At 40.9% G+C, this 16,725-nt stretch overlaps 1 protein-coding gene across 3 annotated transcripts in view; it reads right to left on the bottom strand.

Moving 5' to 3' along the window:
• The window catches only part of DOT1L (DOT1 like histone lysine methyltransferase), a 69,015-nt gene that overhangs the window by 29,409 nt on the left and 22,881 nt on the right, over positions 1 to 16,725 (bottom strand). For 2 of the 3 annotated variants that reach the window (XM_067312950.1, XM_067312949.1), the window contains exons 4-8: positions 16,044 to 16,107; positions 14,212 to 14,440; positions 10,734 to 10,828; positions 8,344 to 8,406; positions 696 to 751 (exon numbers count right to left, since the gene is read on the bottom strand). In XM_067312950.1, the coding sequence (XP_067169051.1) occupies positions 696 to 751; positions 8,344 to 8,406; positions 10,734 to 10,828; positions 14,212 to 14,440; positions 16,044 to 16,107 (507 nt within the window). Of the gene's footprint in view, positions 1 to 695; positions 752 to 8,343; positions 8,407 to 10,733; positions 10,829 to 14,211; positions 14,441 to 16,043; positions 16,108 to 16,725 lie in introns of those variants that run through there. The other variant, XM_067312951.1, reaches the window with a different exon arrangement.

Raw genomic sequence — 16,725 nt, 5'->3', positions numbered from 1 at the left:
TCTTGATGGAGAGCTCTTAAACACCATCCTGGAAGCAATCCCTGAATTGCCACAGCCCTGAAGACTTTCCAAAGTCTTTCTTTTTGACACCTGCCTTCCACTCCCCCACGTAACAGGGTGGCCCTAGAAGGTCATATACCCATAGGACTTCTTTCTGTAGGCTTAAGGCTGAAAGACTGCAAAGCCTTTGAAAATATAGAGGAATATTTTAATTCTTTAACAACTTTATTCCCTTTTTACTACTGTCAAAAAGGGCTCTAACCCTCCATACAGATCTGCACAGATATAAGCATTCAAAAACAGTTTAACCAAATTCCCAATTTAATATGGCATAGCCTCACTTTTTCTTTCTTTCTTTTTTTTTTTTTAGTGGAAAGTGAGCCTAGCTGTATGCTAGGTAACTAGTATTTTGCCAGAATTACTGACATTAATTATAAGGATATACAAAATAGGGGTCTAATCTCTCTATAACCAGATACACCCTTCTGTGTAGTATCAAGGAACATGCATTTAAACCTATTCTTCCAGTCAGTCAGAAAACTGGATCTGAAGAAGCCAGTATAAAAGTTGGCAGATAGGCTTTTGGCTATTTGCTATGGAAATTCTATACAGAAAGCTGGCCAGCCTCCCAATTTCCATTATACAAACTCCCAAATATTCAGTTCATAAAGCAGCATTCAACTGCTGTACTGTACCTTGTGTTTGCAATTCTCTCTCTCCATTCTTCCGAGAGGAAGTCACCTCTTTCCAGCTTAAAAAAAGAACAAAAGACAAAACAAAAACCACACACAAAACACACAAGAGTTAACATTGTTCCTTTCCACTGCATATCTCTTCTCGCCTGGAGAAGGCCAAACATGCTTTAACAACTCAGTGATATTACTATAAATGAGGCCACATGAAGTCTTTAGGAAATACCCAAGAGACAAAACACCCACAGTTCAGCAGCCAGTTTTTTGGTCCCGGAAGGCCTCCCTCTTTCTGTTCCCACCCCTCAGCTATTCTTCTGTCATGGGAGAAATGGGTCTTTCAGGGTGTAACCAGCGCCTTACAAATGCTATACTCAATATAGACATATAGCAAATAAGGCTAAAAGCCCTCTGCACTGCAGAATCCGTATCATAAACATTCAACAGATGCCTCCTCAGATCCCCACTGACAGACGAGATCCTATCTTCTCCTTCTTGCGGGGGGAATCGAAGCAAAGAGATGCTGCCCAATGCCGGTAAAACCCACGGCCTAGCTTGCTTTCAACCGGCATCTTATTTTTCACTGGCGCTAGGCATGAATCTTGAATGCTTCTAACACTTTCAAGTTGGAACATATCAAGGCCTTATTTGAAAAGGACTGTACTGACGACTTCAGTGACTTATTGAATAACTCGCCGATGAGAACATGCCATGTCACAGGTTAAATGAAGTTTTTCTGCAGATCAACAGTTTCTTCAGCTGTGCTTCAGGAATGAGGGAGGGACCTCAGGGGACATGCTATTTTGCTGTGTCACAAGTAAGGCAGAAGGAGGCTTGGAGGGGGAGAAGAGGGGGAGGAGAAAGAAAATAATGTGCAACTATGTAATTAATGACTAACACAGTTTGAAGGAGGAACGAGTAAGATGATTTGTATCACAACCCCAGGAACATCAAAGCAACAATAGCGAGTGCTTAGCATCCGTTTTCTTCCTGCAGATATTCCTCTTTCTGTTGGAAGAAGTGAACGCTTCCAATGCCAGTACTTATTCTAGCTTGGTGACAACTCGAACAGCAGTGCCTGCACTGCAATGCAGATTCGCTCAGGCTCCTCTAAACCGCGCTGGCTCGGCAGGGATATCTGTCTCAGTTCTGGAGCCTGATGTCTTCTAACACTGCTTTCCTTTCCTAGCAGAGTAGCCTGACTTCACTCAGAGCCACAGAAAGGATGGCAAAGGGGGGTAAATCTGCCTGCCACTGCGAAGGAAAAAGCCACAGTGGCTGACAGGAGTCAGTCTGCTTCACCGGAGGAAGAGGAGGGCCAGGAGAAACGAACATCAAGGATTCTTAGGCAAGGGACAGATCAAGAGCCCTGCAAAGAGCCTTAAGCGTTAGAAACCGTACAAGACAAAAACAACTCGTCAGGATAAGTCTAACATCAGAATTATCTGCTCCACCTAACAGCTACACTGAAATAAGGTTTTAAATAGAATGACTACCTGTATTATCACACGTGCTTTTTTGGGAGGCAAGGGGGCGACATGTACCTTTTCCCATCTCTACTACAGTAAAAATAAAGTACATGTTGGAGATTGAACTGAGAGAGAAGATCCAACCTAACCAAGAAATACTATGTACATTCAAGAGCTAAAGCAGAAACCCACTGTAATATCAGAAAAGTTTTGCATATTTTTCTCATCTACTATACTTAAACATTACTTCTGGGGCACCATATGCCCTCTTTGCGAATGTCTATTTTCTCTGTATTATTTTTAAAGCATAATCTTGCCTCAAAGACTTATGTGCTCTCGTAGTAACCAGTTTCTTGGTCGAGTAACCAAGAGACGGTAGAAGAAAACCCACATGCAAGTTAACTATATTTATTTTACAGCAATATGCACAAGTCAGCTTCTGTATTGCTGTCCTCCATGCCACACAGTCGACTTCTAATGACTGTAGGAAGTTTTCATACAGTAACAGGAGAAAGAAAACCACTTCAGGAGTAATGAAGTGCAACTGTAAAGCCACAGTCTGGAGGAGAACAAAGAACCAGAGCGACATGAAACTATTTTGAAATATTAAGCCTTTATAAAGGCCTTGAGATCTAACATAAGTGGTTGTGAAACTTATTTGGACCCAGTCATACTATATATTTGTCTTTTGCCCACGTGTTTAGAAGAGGTACAACCAAAAACACCATGCTTTAACCTGATATCACACACACGCAGGCTGAACACATTTTTCCTGACTACTTTAGTAAGATATAGCCGTGTTACAATTCAAATGAACCACAGCCCTGTTCAAACACTGCTATTTCTGTAATGTAATGCTACCCTAGCTCAAATGTAGCCAATACTTGAGGGAAAAATCTCACCAGGAAAAAATACTGGAACTCGGAAATAACCAGATGGTCAAGCGTGGCTGGGAGAAAACTGGTTATTTTTTCCCCTCTGGAAGCAAGACAGTGATTCCTAGATCAGCTGGCTGCTATGCTCAAAAGAGCGCAAGAGCTAACTGACGGACTATTCCCGACAATTAGTTTCTTTACATATGCCATACGTAAGCCTTCATTTATTGATCACTGCTTCCTCAAAGGGGGAAAGCAAGCCCTTTCCTATCAACCGCAAAGGGGATGCGAGAGCCAGCATCTCCCAGCAGTACAAAAGCCCAAACGAAAATCCCAGTCAACTCCGGTTTGCGGTAATTTTGGAGACTGCAACAAGAACCGGTAAGGAAATGCAAGTTAACAGCACGCTCCTGACCAAGTGCTGTGCTAAGCAAGCCAGTAAAAGAACGCTATACGTTAAGGTCACATAGGGAAACCGCGGCACGTCGGTGTGAAATGGCAATAACGGCAACGGGGATGCGCTCAATCTCTTCCAATCAGTGTCCCCACCCCCATCATGTTCTCTCTCTCCCTCCGAGAAACTTAATCTCCTTAGTGAATAATGAATGGAAGGGACCATCTGTAATGCAGATATTTTCATCTGATTAGACAATGCAGGAGACGGGCTTTATCTAAAAGGATAATTAGCTCCCTGAAATCCGCTTCGGAGAGCTGCCAGCCTCCATTGTTTCTAAATTTAGAAGCAAAAAACAGGTTTTTCTTCGGGTTTTTCAGCTGGACAAATTTGCTCAGAGACTGCAGAAATACACTCAACAGTATCCGATTCCTCTAACTCCAAAGCAAACTGGCAGGTTGCAGCCACTGGGAAGCAACAAGAGAGCCGCTATAGCAGGCTTATATTCGTTACGCTGCAGAGCAACGGTTTCTGAAGGTCAAGTGCCCTTTTCCCTGGGAGAGGACTTCGTTCTCCCCCCAGATCCACGCCAGCAGTCCCTGCGGTAACGCTCCGTTTGACCGGCTGCACAAAGCCATAAATTCACACGCAGAACGCTTCATTCCAGCAGCCTCCGTGCAAACACTTGGCTCACAAAAAAAAAAAAAAAAAAACAGTCAATTCTGCCTGGAAAAGTACACATGGTTATTTTTAGGTTCCTGTTCTTTTCAAAAATAACTGGAGGCACGAATCCAAACCTCCAAAACATGGCATCATTTCAAAGCCACAGGGGACGTTTGGAGGGCTTTTCAAATACCAAAACATCAAGTTTCCCGCTGAAATAGGGCATTCAAAAATATCTGGGACAAACAGATATCTTGCCCATTCCTTAGCTGGAGTGTACTGGTAAGCGATGGGAGTTTTTAAGTACAGGTGATGTCAGTTATAGCCCCACAAATCACAGCCCAGCAACTGATATCAGACAGTAAAAGATGGTGCTACTCCTACACAACTCGCTCTGCTTTTATTCAGAAGTGAGATTTCTGCGAAAACAAGCGCCCCAAACCCCAGCCAGGGAGAAGCCGGCAAGCTTACGGATGCCAGGCTCCCGCTCAGCTACGCACAAATATTACCTCTAATTCCCGGGGCTGAAGCACAGAGAATCCTCCCTATTAGAAGCTATTGGGGTTTCCTTGGAATAGACACTACGTGGCATTAGAGGCGTCAATCCAGCCCAAATCCCAGCCGTTAGCAACGCCGATTTGTGTTTTCCTACATTTATTTTGCAGACTTGTAGATGATTTCCTTGTTCAAACAAGCTCTTAAGGAGCAGAGGAAAGCTTCCCCTTATAATAACCCAGAGCAAATAAACAAAAAAAGCCCTCGTCTTCAGCAGAATGACAAGTCCACTGTGCGACTGCAGCTACCGCCAACTTTGCTTGCACAGAGCAACTCTAACCTATGACTGGGGAGAATATTTTCCCCTTAGCAAAACAGTACAACAGGTAGTAGGCATTGAGGACCCAGTAGAAACTTATTTCAAGAGTACGCTGGGAAGAGCACTTAGGCACTTTCTTCTACAGGGCAATCTCAGCCTTACACCCTAGACACCTGGGGATGGTTCTGATTTTGGATCCACATGAGGATATTTAGATATTTAGAAACCATGAAAACCCATCTGTCTCTTAATTGCAATCCTGTTTTAATTTGGTGACTGCGCATGTGCGGAAATCCCCCAAGAGAACCTCTCTAATTACCTAGGCCCTACAACCTTAAAAATCTCCAGTTTCCTGCAGACAACAGGTTTCTTGAAAAGCCTGACATGAAGCTAATCTTGCAAACTTTCCAGTTCCACAGGAAAAGAAACTAGGATATAAGAGGAGCTGAAACAAAATGAGATGGGTTTGAAGTGGAACATTCCAGCCCAAAAAGCTGAAGCAGCTACTGCCGATGAAAAAACCTCCGGAAGCATAACATTCCTTCCAAATACAGAGAAGAGTAGCAAAGAGTATGATTGCTCCTAACCGAGCAGGAATGAGATATCAGGGGAGCAGAGGAGCAACTGAAGCTAAAGAACAATAGCACAAGGACAAGGAAAAGAAGCCTCAAGTCTCAAACTCCAACTGATGTTTGCAGAGCCAATAAGTGCAATCAGTCGTCGCCTCACCAAAATAACATCAGGTAAAATACAAGATTTAAGACAGTCAGCAGATCGCTGTTCAGAGAGTAATCAAAAAAAAAATCCATTTGTCTTGGGACCTTAGAACTGAACTAGGCTCCTGGCTGTTAAAAAGCAAACCTGCAGGCCCAACCCCAGGATTTATTGCCGCCTTATGTACCACAGTTTTTACTTTTAGAGCAAAGCAGCTGTGACACACATGACGTCAAAACCGCTGTCCGCGTTATTCAGACAAAGCAGCAGGTGGGATCTGAGACTTCTTCCCACTGAACTTCTGCCAAGCTTCCCTCCTCCAACATTTTATTCTCCCCAAAATATTTATTTTGCGTATGGCTGCCTAAAACATTAGAGTGGAATTCAGAAGTTAAGCTCTGTTGATCACAGACTATTTCAATCTGTGTTTATTCTGTCTGTCTCCAACATTTGGAATTTTGGGACCTCACTAAACATTTTGCAGAGACAAAATTGTTCTGCACCAAGATGAAGGTACCAGGCTTTTAATCCTGTGCCTTCCAGTGTCTTCTAGCTGCGTTATGACACAAGTTTGCTATCTAAAAATAGAGTCACCTGTCTAAGGAGCTGTCTGAGGAGTGATTAAAAAAAACAACATACTGTTTGGCAACAGAAAGCAAATGCAAATCTCATTTGGTGAAGCAATAAAAACAGAATAAAAATCAACCTTGTGTGTCTACACATAAGAGACCAAACTATCTTTAAGCCTCACTGTGACAAAGTGATAGGAAACCAATTTTCAGTTAAGTCAGGAAGTGCTGCAAGTACTCAATACATCCCAAAAAAAGCAAACTGCGTACTTGAAGAAAAAAAAAATTTTTGCTCTAAACACTTTTCACAAAACAGTTATAAAAGCCAAAGAAACTAGAAAAAATAAGTAGTTTTGTTTCAATACAGTACCAGATTCTGTCACATGGAATGCACAATATGGAAATGCTTGCTGCCTAAGGCAATCAATATGCTTTCAATATTTTAGGCCAAGTTCCTTTCCTATTCTTTAAATTACACAGCTCATAAGCAGAGTATCTTCAGTAACGATTCCTTTCATGTAATGCCAGCTGGGTGACACAATGGAAAAATGCCATATGGCCACTTCATGAAAAGTAAAGCATGCACAGTGTTTCCACAGCAGGAAAGAGTTAGCAGCCCGATATCAATCCTGCTACAAACTAGTCCCCCAGCAGGCCCAGCATCCATCTGACGAAACTCCAGCTATACGATAAAGGCATTCTAGGAAGAAAGTACCCGGAGGGAGGCGGTACTGTCACCTTGCTCCAGCCTACTTCCAAAAGGGAGAAGGAGCACCCTTCGTTACAAGGCAAGCCCCCTAAAAAGCATCTAAGTCCAGTTGCAAACATTGGGAAATAAAGGCTGGCCACCAATGACGTGCCATCCGATCCTACACTGCTGGGATGCCGAAAGCCACGTGGTTCAAACCAGTCCAATAACATAGCAATAACTTGCTCTGAGCAGACAAAATGGAAAAGTAGTTCCTCAAGCTTGCTTGCACCTCAGCTGCGGTACACATCACTGGCTGCAACTTCCAAGCAGGAAAGAGGGCCTCAACTTCTCTGGGCATTAGAGACCACCACTGATCCATGCAGCCTGAACATAGGAAGCGGGAGGAGAAGCACAAGAACAAGTATTATTAAAATTCTCAGTGGGCTGCTGGTGTACTATGATTACATACATCTCCTCACAGGCAAGTGGTTAATTAGGGGAGTAGCTTTTCTTAATGACATTTAAGAAAGGGCAGAAAAGGAAAAGGGGAAGGAATAACCCAAAACAGTATATGACATGATTGTGCATGTGCTTCAAAACTATCATTTCAGAGTGGAAAACACATCCACAATGACTAAGGAAGGTTAGGAAGAAGGAGAAAGCTGTTCCAACATGTCTTACTAGTCCCAAGCAGGCAGATTTCCTGTGATGACCCATTGACTCCTCCTGCTCTAGTTCTACCCTTGGAGCACTTAATCCCAATCCTTTCCAACTCAGAACTAACCATTCATCATCTCTCCCAAGACTGCACACCCACTCCTTACCTCCAACTAAAAGCTATCTATGCTGCTACAAGCCCTGGAGTTTCACACACTCATTTTGCAGTGCTGGCAGTCAACCCAGAACTTCAGCCCCATGTTCCCCAAAGCTGAACCCCCCCCGCCATCCCTTCCATCACCTGTCCCAAATGACTACACCTTCACCTGCCTGCAGAACCAAAGCTTCAGCTTTGCTTCTACTAGCAGGAGATCTCAGAAACCCCAACAGGGGTTGCCATTTTCAACAGCCTCCCCAGCAGAACTCATGTACCAGAGGAATTAAAAACAAAAAACAAACAAACAAAATAAAAAAAACCACCACACAGTAAAAGAAGATTTGACCCAGAAAGAAAAGACATATGGCAGCCCCATTTCATGAACGACTATGTTTTGGAAGAGTAAAATCTTCCAAGAACTTCTGAAAAGCCCTGAATGTACTCCCAATAACCACCATATCAAATGTCAAGTGAGACAAAGAGAGGGCCCTGGGAGGAGGATGTCTTAGAGAACACCATCCTCGGGATTAAGATAAAAGCCAAGAAGCAGATGACTCGTACTGCTGCTTGGCTGGTGAAGGGCTGAAGAGGACTTTGCAAATTCTGTACATCAGTATGGATCACAAAGTTTTTCAGCTGAATTTCACTCACTGTGTATTCTGCATGTTTTTTCCCATACCATTTCATCCACTTTCTGAACTCTCTGTCCATCGTCTAGAAGAGGGAGGAAAAACAAAACCACCTATTAGGACATCTCGTTTTACCAGTTACATTGCAGTGAAAAGAGATGCAACTCTGACAGTGTTCATTGACCCACAAGGCATTTTTGCCATTAACACTCAAAAGATAGACAGACATCTACTGCAGTTTTTTTTTTCCTAAGAAACACCTTTACTTCACCAGAGCCAAGTCAAAACTGGCATCATCTTCTCTCCTCCCCTTTTCAGCAAACATATTATAGAAAGGTAATCTCAGTTGACTCAGCACTAAAAATGGCGCAACCTAAAGAAGCTACTGTGTTGTGCTACGTAAACCCACAGCGAGTAGGAGGCATCGAATGCAGCCCAGTCTAAGCCCCGAGAGCAAAGGAGGAAATGGGATAAAGACAGGTCAGCTAGGGCGAGTGAGAAAGCAGGAGGCGGCATGCAAAGCAACTGCAACAGCTAATGGAAGGAGCACCACACTTGCCAGAGCACCAGGAAGAACGCTTCAAAGTACGTTTAAACAGACTAGGGTTACAGAGGACGGAAGGCTCCTCTACTACCAAACCAGGTAACTGGCACTGGTTATCCATTGCCCAAATACTGGGAGAAAGGAGCCAAAAAACCCCGCACATCAAGATAGTTCAGTGCCTTACGAACAAGCCCCTCCATATTTACAAAATATTGTCCCTCTCTAAATAAACTGAGAATATGCAGCGCAAGTCATTCATTTATAGTGGCAGTGAGGTTGTACCTTATACCACATTCAAGAAACAAAACTTGAGTGCCTTGGAAGAGTGAAAAAAATCCTCCTGTATTTGTAAGATTTGACTCCACAAATGAAGGGGCTAAATTTGGAGGTAGCAGGGAAGGGAGATAACAGAGCATAGCAGAAATTCTGGTTTCCCCTACAATCCGGAGATGCTGGAGACCTCCATCAGCAGGTCAGTGAAACGGTTTGTGTGGACAGATGTGTTTTAAATTTCTTTAGGTTTCAAAAGCAGCCCAGAGCTTAATGGGACAACTCGCACAGATCTTCAGTATCTTCATATTCAGTATGAACTTTCATTCTGAACTTTTTTAAGATAACTTCATTAAAAAAATATATTAAGATTCTCCCTCTTTAGCTGAAGCTTTTCAAGGCCATCTGCATTAACTATCATAGTAGCCAGAGACATGTTGCCACAGCAAGTCTTAACAAAGTTTAATCCAATCCCTGCCACAAATGTTTGTCAAAGAAAGGGAGAGAAACTGGTCCACTACACACAGCACGAGGCAGATGAGCTGTACTCAGGCAGATTCACACATTCAGAAACTGCAGCAGCTGCTGAGTTCTTAAATCTGACAGGACACCATCTCTAACTGGAAGCATAATGCAGTACATTTTGTTCATCCAGTAAACTTATGAAATACTGATGCACGTCTTTTGAAGCTGAAAGGATCCCACGAGTTAATACTCCTAATATTCAATTAGTAGGTAAAGTAATTGTATTTTTTTTTAATGACCCAATTCTCATCTTCACTGCTGTGTTTACACATTTTTGCGTAAACAATTTTTTTTTTTTTTTTTAGCCTACATTTTAGTAAGTGAGCTGAATTTCAGCTTTGGGGTACCTAAAAAGGTGCATCACTACAATAAGCAGAAAGATAGCTTTCAAGAATTATTTGTTCTGTCCTTCATTCCCAGACTTGCCCAATGCTACGGTCTTTGAAAGCACTGTATCGGACCCATTACAGACACAGAATTCCAAGTATTTCGGTGAAGCCTATATCGCATTCTGTTTTGAATAGGTCCTACACCATTACTTTTATACAGTTTAACATCTCCTGGTCCTGAAATCTCTTCAAAACCAAGCTAATGCTGTTTCTGGTCGCTTAGCAAGCACCGCTAGGAAACGAGAGGACGTACACAGCTTGCCCCAAGCGCACTGTGCTCCAGGTCTTACCGACCTGAGGAGCAAAAGCATCTAAGACTGAAACTCAGCTCTTCTGCCTGGTGCTGCACAGCACTTGGCAGTAAGCCTGAATCACTGAGTTAGCCTCAATGTCTGCATATATATGTGTGCTATATATAAGATGTGTGTATTTTTATACATATATATATATACACACACACAGACACATCCCTTTTATATATATATATATAAAAAGATGTGTGTACTTTTATACATATATATATATACACAGACACACATATACATCCCTTTTATTTATATATATATATATTTTTAAAGGTGTGTGTATTTATATATATATATAAACAAAAGCAAATAACACACACACACACACCCTCTTTACTTCAAACAACAGGGAAAAAAAACAAAATAAAAAACCCCTCACCTCAGCATATTTGGCTGGAATATCAGCTTTCTCCACACCATAGTGATGTTTGCAGTTTGTGGCTGCAGCCACTTGAAGCACCACCTGACCCACACCTGCGGGAAAAGAAAAAACAAGCCTGAGAACAAGTCGCAGCATAAAACCACTGCAAGTGGGGATGAGCGCTTTTAGAGCAAAGGCCAAGCGGTAACAAGGAAAACGCAGATCATCTGTGGGACCGGACTTTAGGACACCCAGTTTCAACTCCCAGTTCTGCCTGACAGTTCTCATATCAAGCCTCTCCATTCCTCAACTGAAAAGTGGATTTAAGCCAACATGTGTTACTAAACCGAGTCCTGTCTTCCAGAATTATATGAAATATTAGGAACTTACTTTCCAGTAAAGGGACTTTACACCCTAACTACAAAGTAAACAGGGCAATTTAGTAGCAGAATTTTTTTGCCTGTAAGAAAGAAGTTATAGTTTTGCATTTTATATTTTTGCATACGCAGAGGGCTTTTATCAAAATAGCTTAAAACTAAACATTTACAGCGACATTTGTATTGATAAACACTAACAGCTACTATAATTAAATATTAAGGGCTCAATTTTACAGATACAGAGGGCCTTCAGGATATCTGGATTTTAAAATTTTTTGTCCACAAATTTTATATGCATTCCATAAAGTTTACAGATTTTACATTGTACTTCACTATTTAATTGCAGTAATTGAAACAACACCTAGACAAATCCCACCACATCCCAAAACACACCACTTGCTGGTCACACACCTACACCATTAACGAACGACAAAAATGTTTGTAAGAGTCCAGCATTATTTATACAACCTTCCACCATGATACGCTGCACTTAAAGTCTGAGAATAAGTAATACTTGTTCTTAAATGTGCTTTGTATAAAAAATAAAATAAATAAATAAAAGAAAGAAACAGGGTTCACAACTCAAAACAATTGCAGACGCAAAGCTACACTGGCAAGACTATTACTTAAAACTGCACGAACTTCCCATCACTCCAAATTCTACTTGTGTCGGACTCGACCAGTAATTAGCTGCCATTTCCACACCTTGCCTGAACACACTCCCTGTCTTCTCTCTCTCTGGATTATGTTAAAGAGAAAAAAGAAAAACTATCAGTTAGATTTCTGCCTGCACAAACGACCCAGGTTTTCCACGTTCCTTCAGCACGTGCAACAACATCGCTCAAAGCGGTCACTTTATTTTCTACAAGTATGCAACGTTCATCAGTAATATACTGATGCATCACCTTTTGTCTATGACTAACGCAAGACGTACGCTCGTCTCACCAGCGCACTAGCAATCTAAGAGGATAACCCACTTGCACAGAAAACATATTGCTGTTTTCCATTTCATTGATTGCCCGCAGGAAGCCGCGCTGGTAATTGAAGGGGTGGAACTCCTGCCTTTAAACCATTACCAGCGTAACGCCGCCTGGCACAACGAGAAGTGCAGCACTGACGGGATATTTTGTTGATGTTGTTGTTGTTGTTATTTCACATTTTGCGTACACACAGATTTTAAACACATGCAAGTACGGATGTACACATTTCTGCAGGGGGAACTGTTCAGCGCCTTCGATAAGGACTGACGCGTCTCACATTAAGCACGGGGCATGGGGTGTGCAAAACACAAAGAATGTTCTGAGGGACACAACTGTTTCAGGATCTCTTGGTTAAGAGGAGCAACAAGGACAGAAAGACAAAAAAGAAGATCAAGAACAAGCTGCATTGACTCAAATCATACGGATGCTGCATAAGTTATTAATTTTGTCTTTCCTTGGCTTTTCTTTTGCAAGGACTTAACTGCATTGTAGTTTGTTTGCCTAATTACGATCAATACCTCCATAAAATCCACTTGCAATCAGCCAGTTCATCCTGACGTCATACACAGAAGTACCAAAAACAGCCACGACATTCTGGTGGGGGTATAGCCCTGCTGTATGCATGTAATTATTGGAAAGACATTAAGTTCGCTCATAGAAATAATATCCTATCACAGTATTTTCATTTACACCGCACTCAATATCACATTCGTTACAATTTACAAAAATTTACTCTATCAGAACAAAGTCAACAACTGAGAGAATACTTTTTTCTGTATGTTCTGCTTTTAATTATTTCAGTGCTCCAAACATTAAAGACTCCTGAATTTAAACCATTCTTTACAGAGCTTCAGTGGCATTTGAAAATTTTTATACTGTTGGTCAATAGCCAACACTAAAGTGAGGATAAGGGTAGTAATAAATACCTGATTTTGTTTCTGGTGGTACTGGGTACAAGGAAACCTAACTTTTAAGCTTGATCACACACTTCATCTTGTTACATAAACAGCAGCACTACAGGACTTCAGATATGATCTGCTTTGACCTTTCTGCACAAACAATTGCAAGCATCTCTGATAATTTTTTTTTCTTCCAGATGGAAAACAGCTCATCAGATCTGATGCTTTTTTAAGTGTCTCATTTGTACATAAGTCACTGAAACAGGAAATTTAAGACCCAAGTTCCACTGAGGGGAGAAGAGGGAAAATTGCTGAAGACCCCTGACTTGGAATATACTAAGTATGAAAAAAAACCCACAGCAGAACTACCAGTGGTAAATATATTTAGTTAAGTATATTTTAAAATATTTTTCCCCAAAGCCCTCTATCTTACCAGCCACAAAACCAAAACATGCTTCATCTAAAACTTTATGACCAATCCAGTAAAAGGGGAAATTCTTATTATTTTTTTCCTGCTTTGAATCAGATCTTAGCAAGAACATCATCTTCTTACTCAGTATATCTGTTCCACATGCGTTTGAGTCATATCTGGTTTCTTTACCAACCAGAAACACTTACTTCTTTTTAAAACTCTAACCTGTAGAGGAGATGCAGTTGTGGGTTACAGAGCTGTCAAAGTCAGCTGTCAAAGCTGACTATAAAGTCTTTTTTGACATACTGAAAAGTATGTCAGAGGGTAAGTAACCACTTGATTTTCAGATAACAGGTCAAGCATGTCACGCTGGCGCAGGAAGGGCCAGGAAATCACAATTTCATTTATGAAGGGCATAAACTCAATCCACAGAAAATGGTTGAATCCTTAAAAATGGAATCCGCTGTTGTTATCTTTCCAGAATCATTTTTAAGACCCTCTCTTCTTTATAAGTGTATCTACCAGTAGCGACAGAAACTAGAAGTTTTCTAAAGAAGAGACTGTTTTTGTAATATGGGCTTATTGCATTTCTAGTCCATTTCACTAACAGCGCAGGAAAGAATATCTGTTTGGTCTACTTAATATTATCATAAAAAGCAAGAGCATCGTTGGGGAATTAACTAGAAAAGATACTTATTCTGCAATGCAATCTTCAGGCCTGGTTTACTTTCAAAATATTTTTAACTTTTTTTTTTGAATGAATGAAAGGAAAAAGCAGTGAGCAAAAAAGAGAAAAAGAAAAATCCTTTAAGTTTATTCGTCACTTACCACTGCCCAAGTCAACAAACAAATCGTCTTCTGTCATTTTAATTTCATCTATCATTTGGGCCACTAAGTCAAAGGACGTTTCTCCATAAACCTCTGGGGAAAAGGGCTCATAGTTGTTGAGTTTCTCTGGATCGGTCACCGAGTGGTTATACACTTGCTGCAGGATATGACGGAGGAGCCCGTTGGAGGGACGAGTGTTCAGTTTCATAGGCTGGGTGGTTCCCTTCCACTAAACAGAGAGCAGGGAGAGAATAACATAAAGCAAATACAAGGACAAGTAAACTTCCCCAGAACAAGGCTGCATTTGCAGGAAGCAGAACCGATACAATTCCCTCCCATCCCTTCTCCCCCATGCCGGCCTGCAGGTGTTCTCTAAAAAGAGCAAAAGATGTTACAGATAATAGTCTGTGTCACATCAACTAACAAGTAACCTCCAATACGCCTGCTGGAAAGAGGTGGTAAGGGGAAATTAAAGAGATGTAAAAAAATAAAATAAAATAAATCAATAGGCAATGTAAAGCTAAATAATATATTCAGAGTAGGTGACAAGCGAGTTTACTCATTTTTTATTTACCGATCATCACCAAACTGTTAATTGTACTGTCAATATTTGAAACGGTCTCATTTTCTTTCATAAATTGTAGGATGGGAGAGGTCATATGCACTCAAGTAGGGAGTGGCAGGAAAGAGTTGAAAATCAAGCTTCTGTTCTTTAAGAGAAGGACTCTCCCCTAAATACAAAAGTTGTTAAGTTTAAAATGTTTACTTTCTCCTTGGATAATTAACTTTGTTCCTAATCTTCCTACTGTACTTCTTAACCATCTTTCTTCCAAAAAAAAAAGAAAAAAAAAGAAAAGAAAAAAGGAGAGGGCATGACAACTCCAGGATCCCTCCCAAACATTCCCCTGTTTGAGATTCAGATACAGCTTCCAAGGCTGGCCTATGCTTAAACATTTCAGACAGCAATTACAAATGCTGAATGGCTTCAAATTTTTAGCTATTGACAGAGACATGAATGAAGAAGCCTGAATCCAAACAAGCACGAGTGTTATGGAGTTGTAGGCCCATAAAGCGAAGCAAAGCCTGGCGAAAAAGTTAAGTCTCATGGTCATAACGGTGCATATTTCAAATAATGCCCGCAAGCACATTAGAGAGAAAAACATCCACCTATACTTCCACAATTAAATAGTACTATTAATCCAGTGTTCATGTTTTATTTCTTCCAATGCAACCTTATACTGGGGTAAGAAAACCAAAAGGACTATCTTTTTCACTCTAGTTTTGCCAGAGTGATCCTGTAGAACAGAGAAGCTGAACTGAATAGAAAGGAAATTCTTAAGCCATGGATCACTGCCGCAATACACAGGCGGGTTCATATGGATTATTTAAGTAACCCATAAGCCAGAGATTTCCACATGCAGGAGTAAAGCTCCACATGGAGTTCAGGGAAACCTTTTCTTGAAAGGTAACCCAGCTATTTCAAAGCGTCCAGACAAGGGTGCCAAGGGTTCACACTTGACAGTAATAGCCTATATATATATATATCTTTTTTCCCCCCCAACTGCAAGTTTGGTTTTCTCTTTAGATAAGAAAGACGCTCCAAAGAAAAAAAAAAATCCCTAACTGCCCAGATGCAATCAAGAAAACAAGGTTTAATGTAAGTTTTATTAACTCCCAGAAAGAATGGAAATGCAGAAATATTGGTGATGAAGCTAGACTAACACATGTAGTTCAGCGTTAAGAAAGTCAGCACTTTCTTGGGTATTATTCCCTATACATGAATTTGAAACCGGCTAGATAAACATCATGGCATAACAAAGGTAAATACATACCAACTGATGAATGCTATCAATGGCTCGGTTGTATTTGTCACAAAGCCTCTGCATGCTTTCAAAGCTACAAAGGGAGGAAAAAAAAATTCAGGGTCAGTTAAAAACAGTTGAGATTTGAAGGTACAAGCTTTTTTTTTTTTTTTTTTTTTTTTAATCATAGATGCTGTAAGTAGGCAGCCTGCTTTCTGCAATCTATATAATTACGTACAGTTTTAGAGCATTGTATGCAGTTTCCTTAAAAAAGTCTCAATAGACCAGCAATACATGACAAACGAGCAATAAATTCCGCAATACAATATACTCGTGCAGTAGGAGAAAAAGTGGCATTTTACACTAAGATTTTGGAAGCTGAACATTTAATATTAGTTTCCTTGATCAATAGGAAAAGGACAGAACTTAAAATAAATTCTGATTTATTAGGAAGTTTTGTATTCTTATTGTCCATTACCTCCTTTCCAGCTCCTCGGATACACAGAAATTTAACGCACATGTAAATTGCTGCGCTTTGTTCCATCCGTCCACGCAGACGGCCCCAGCACATAATCTATAAAATTTCACCCATCAGAAAAGCATACCAATTGCCTCCTGGGTTGGTTGGGTTTACAGTCAGTTCAGCCAGTCACATAATGACAGAAGCTGAGAGGATTTAAAAAAAATTCATCTCAGGCCAGGGAGGAAAAGA

The sequence above is a fragment of the Apteryx mantelli genome, chromosome 30 (assembly GCF_036417845.1).
Source record: "Apteryx mantelli isolate bAptMan1 chromosome 30, bAptMan1.hap1, whole genome shotgun sequence".
Lineage (NCBI taxonomy): Eukaryota > Metazoa > Chordata > Aves > Apterygiformes > Apterygidae > Apteryx > Apteryx mantelli.
Note: the sequence above shows the minus strand (reverse complement) of the source record. Positions and strands in the feature narration are given on the sequence as shown.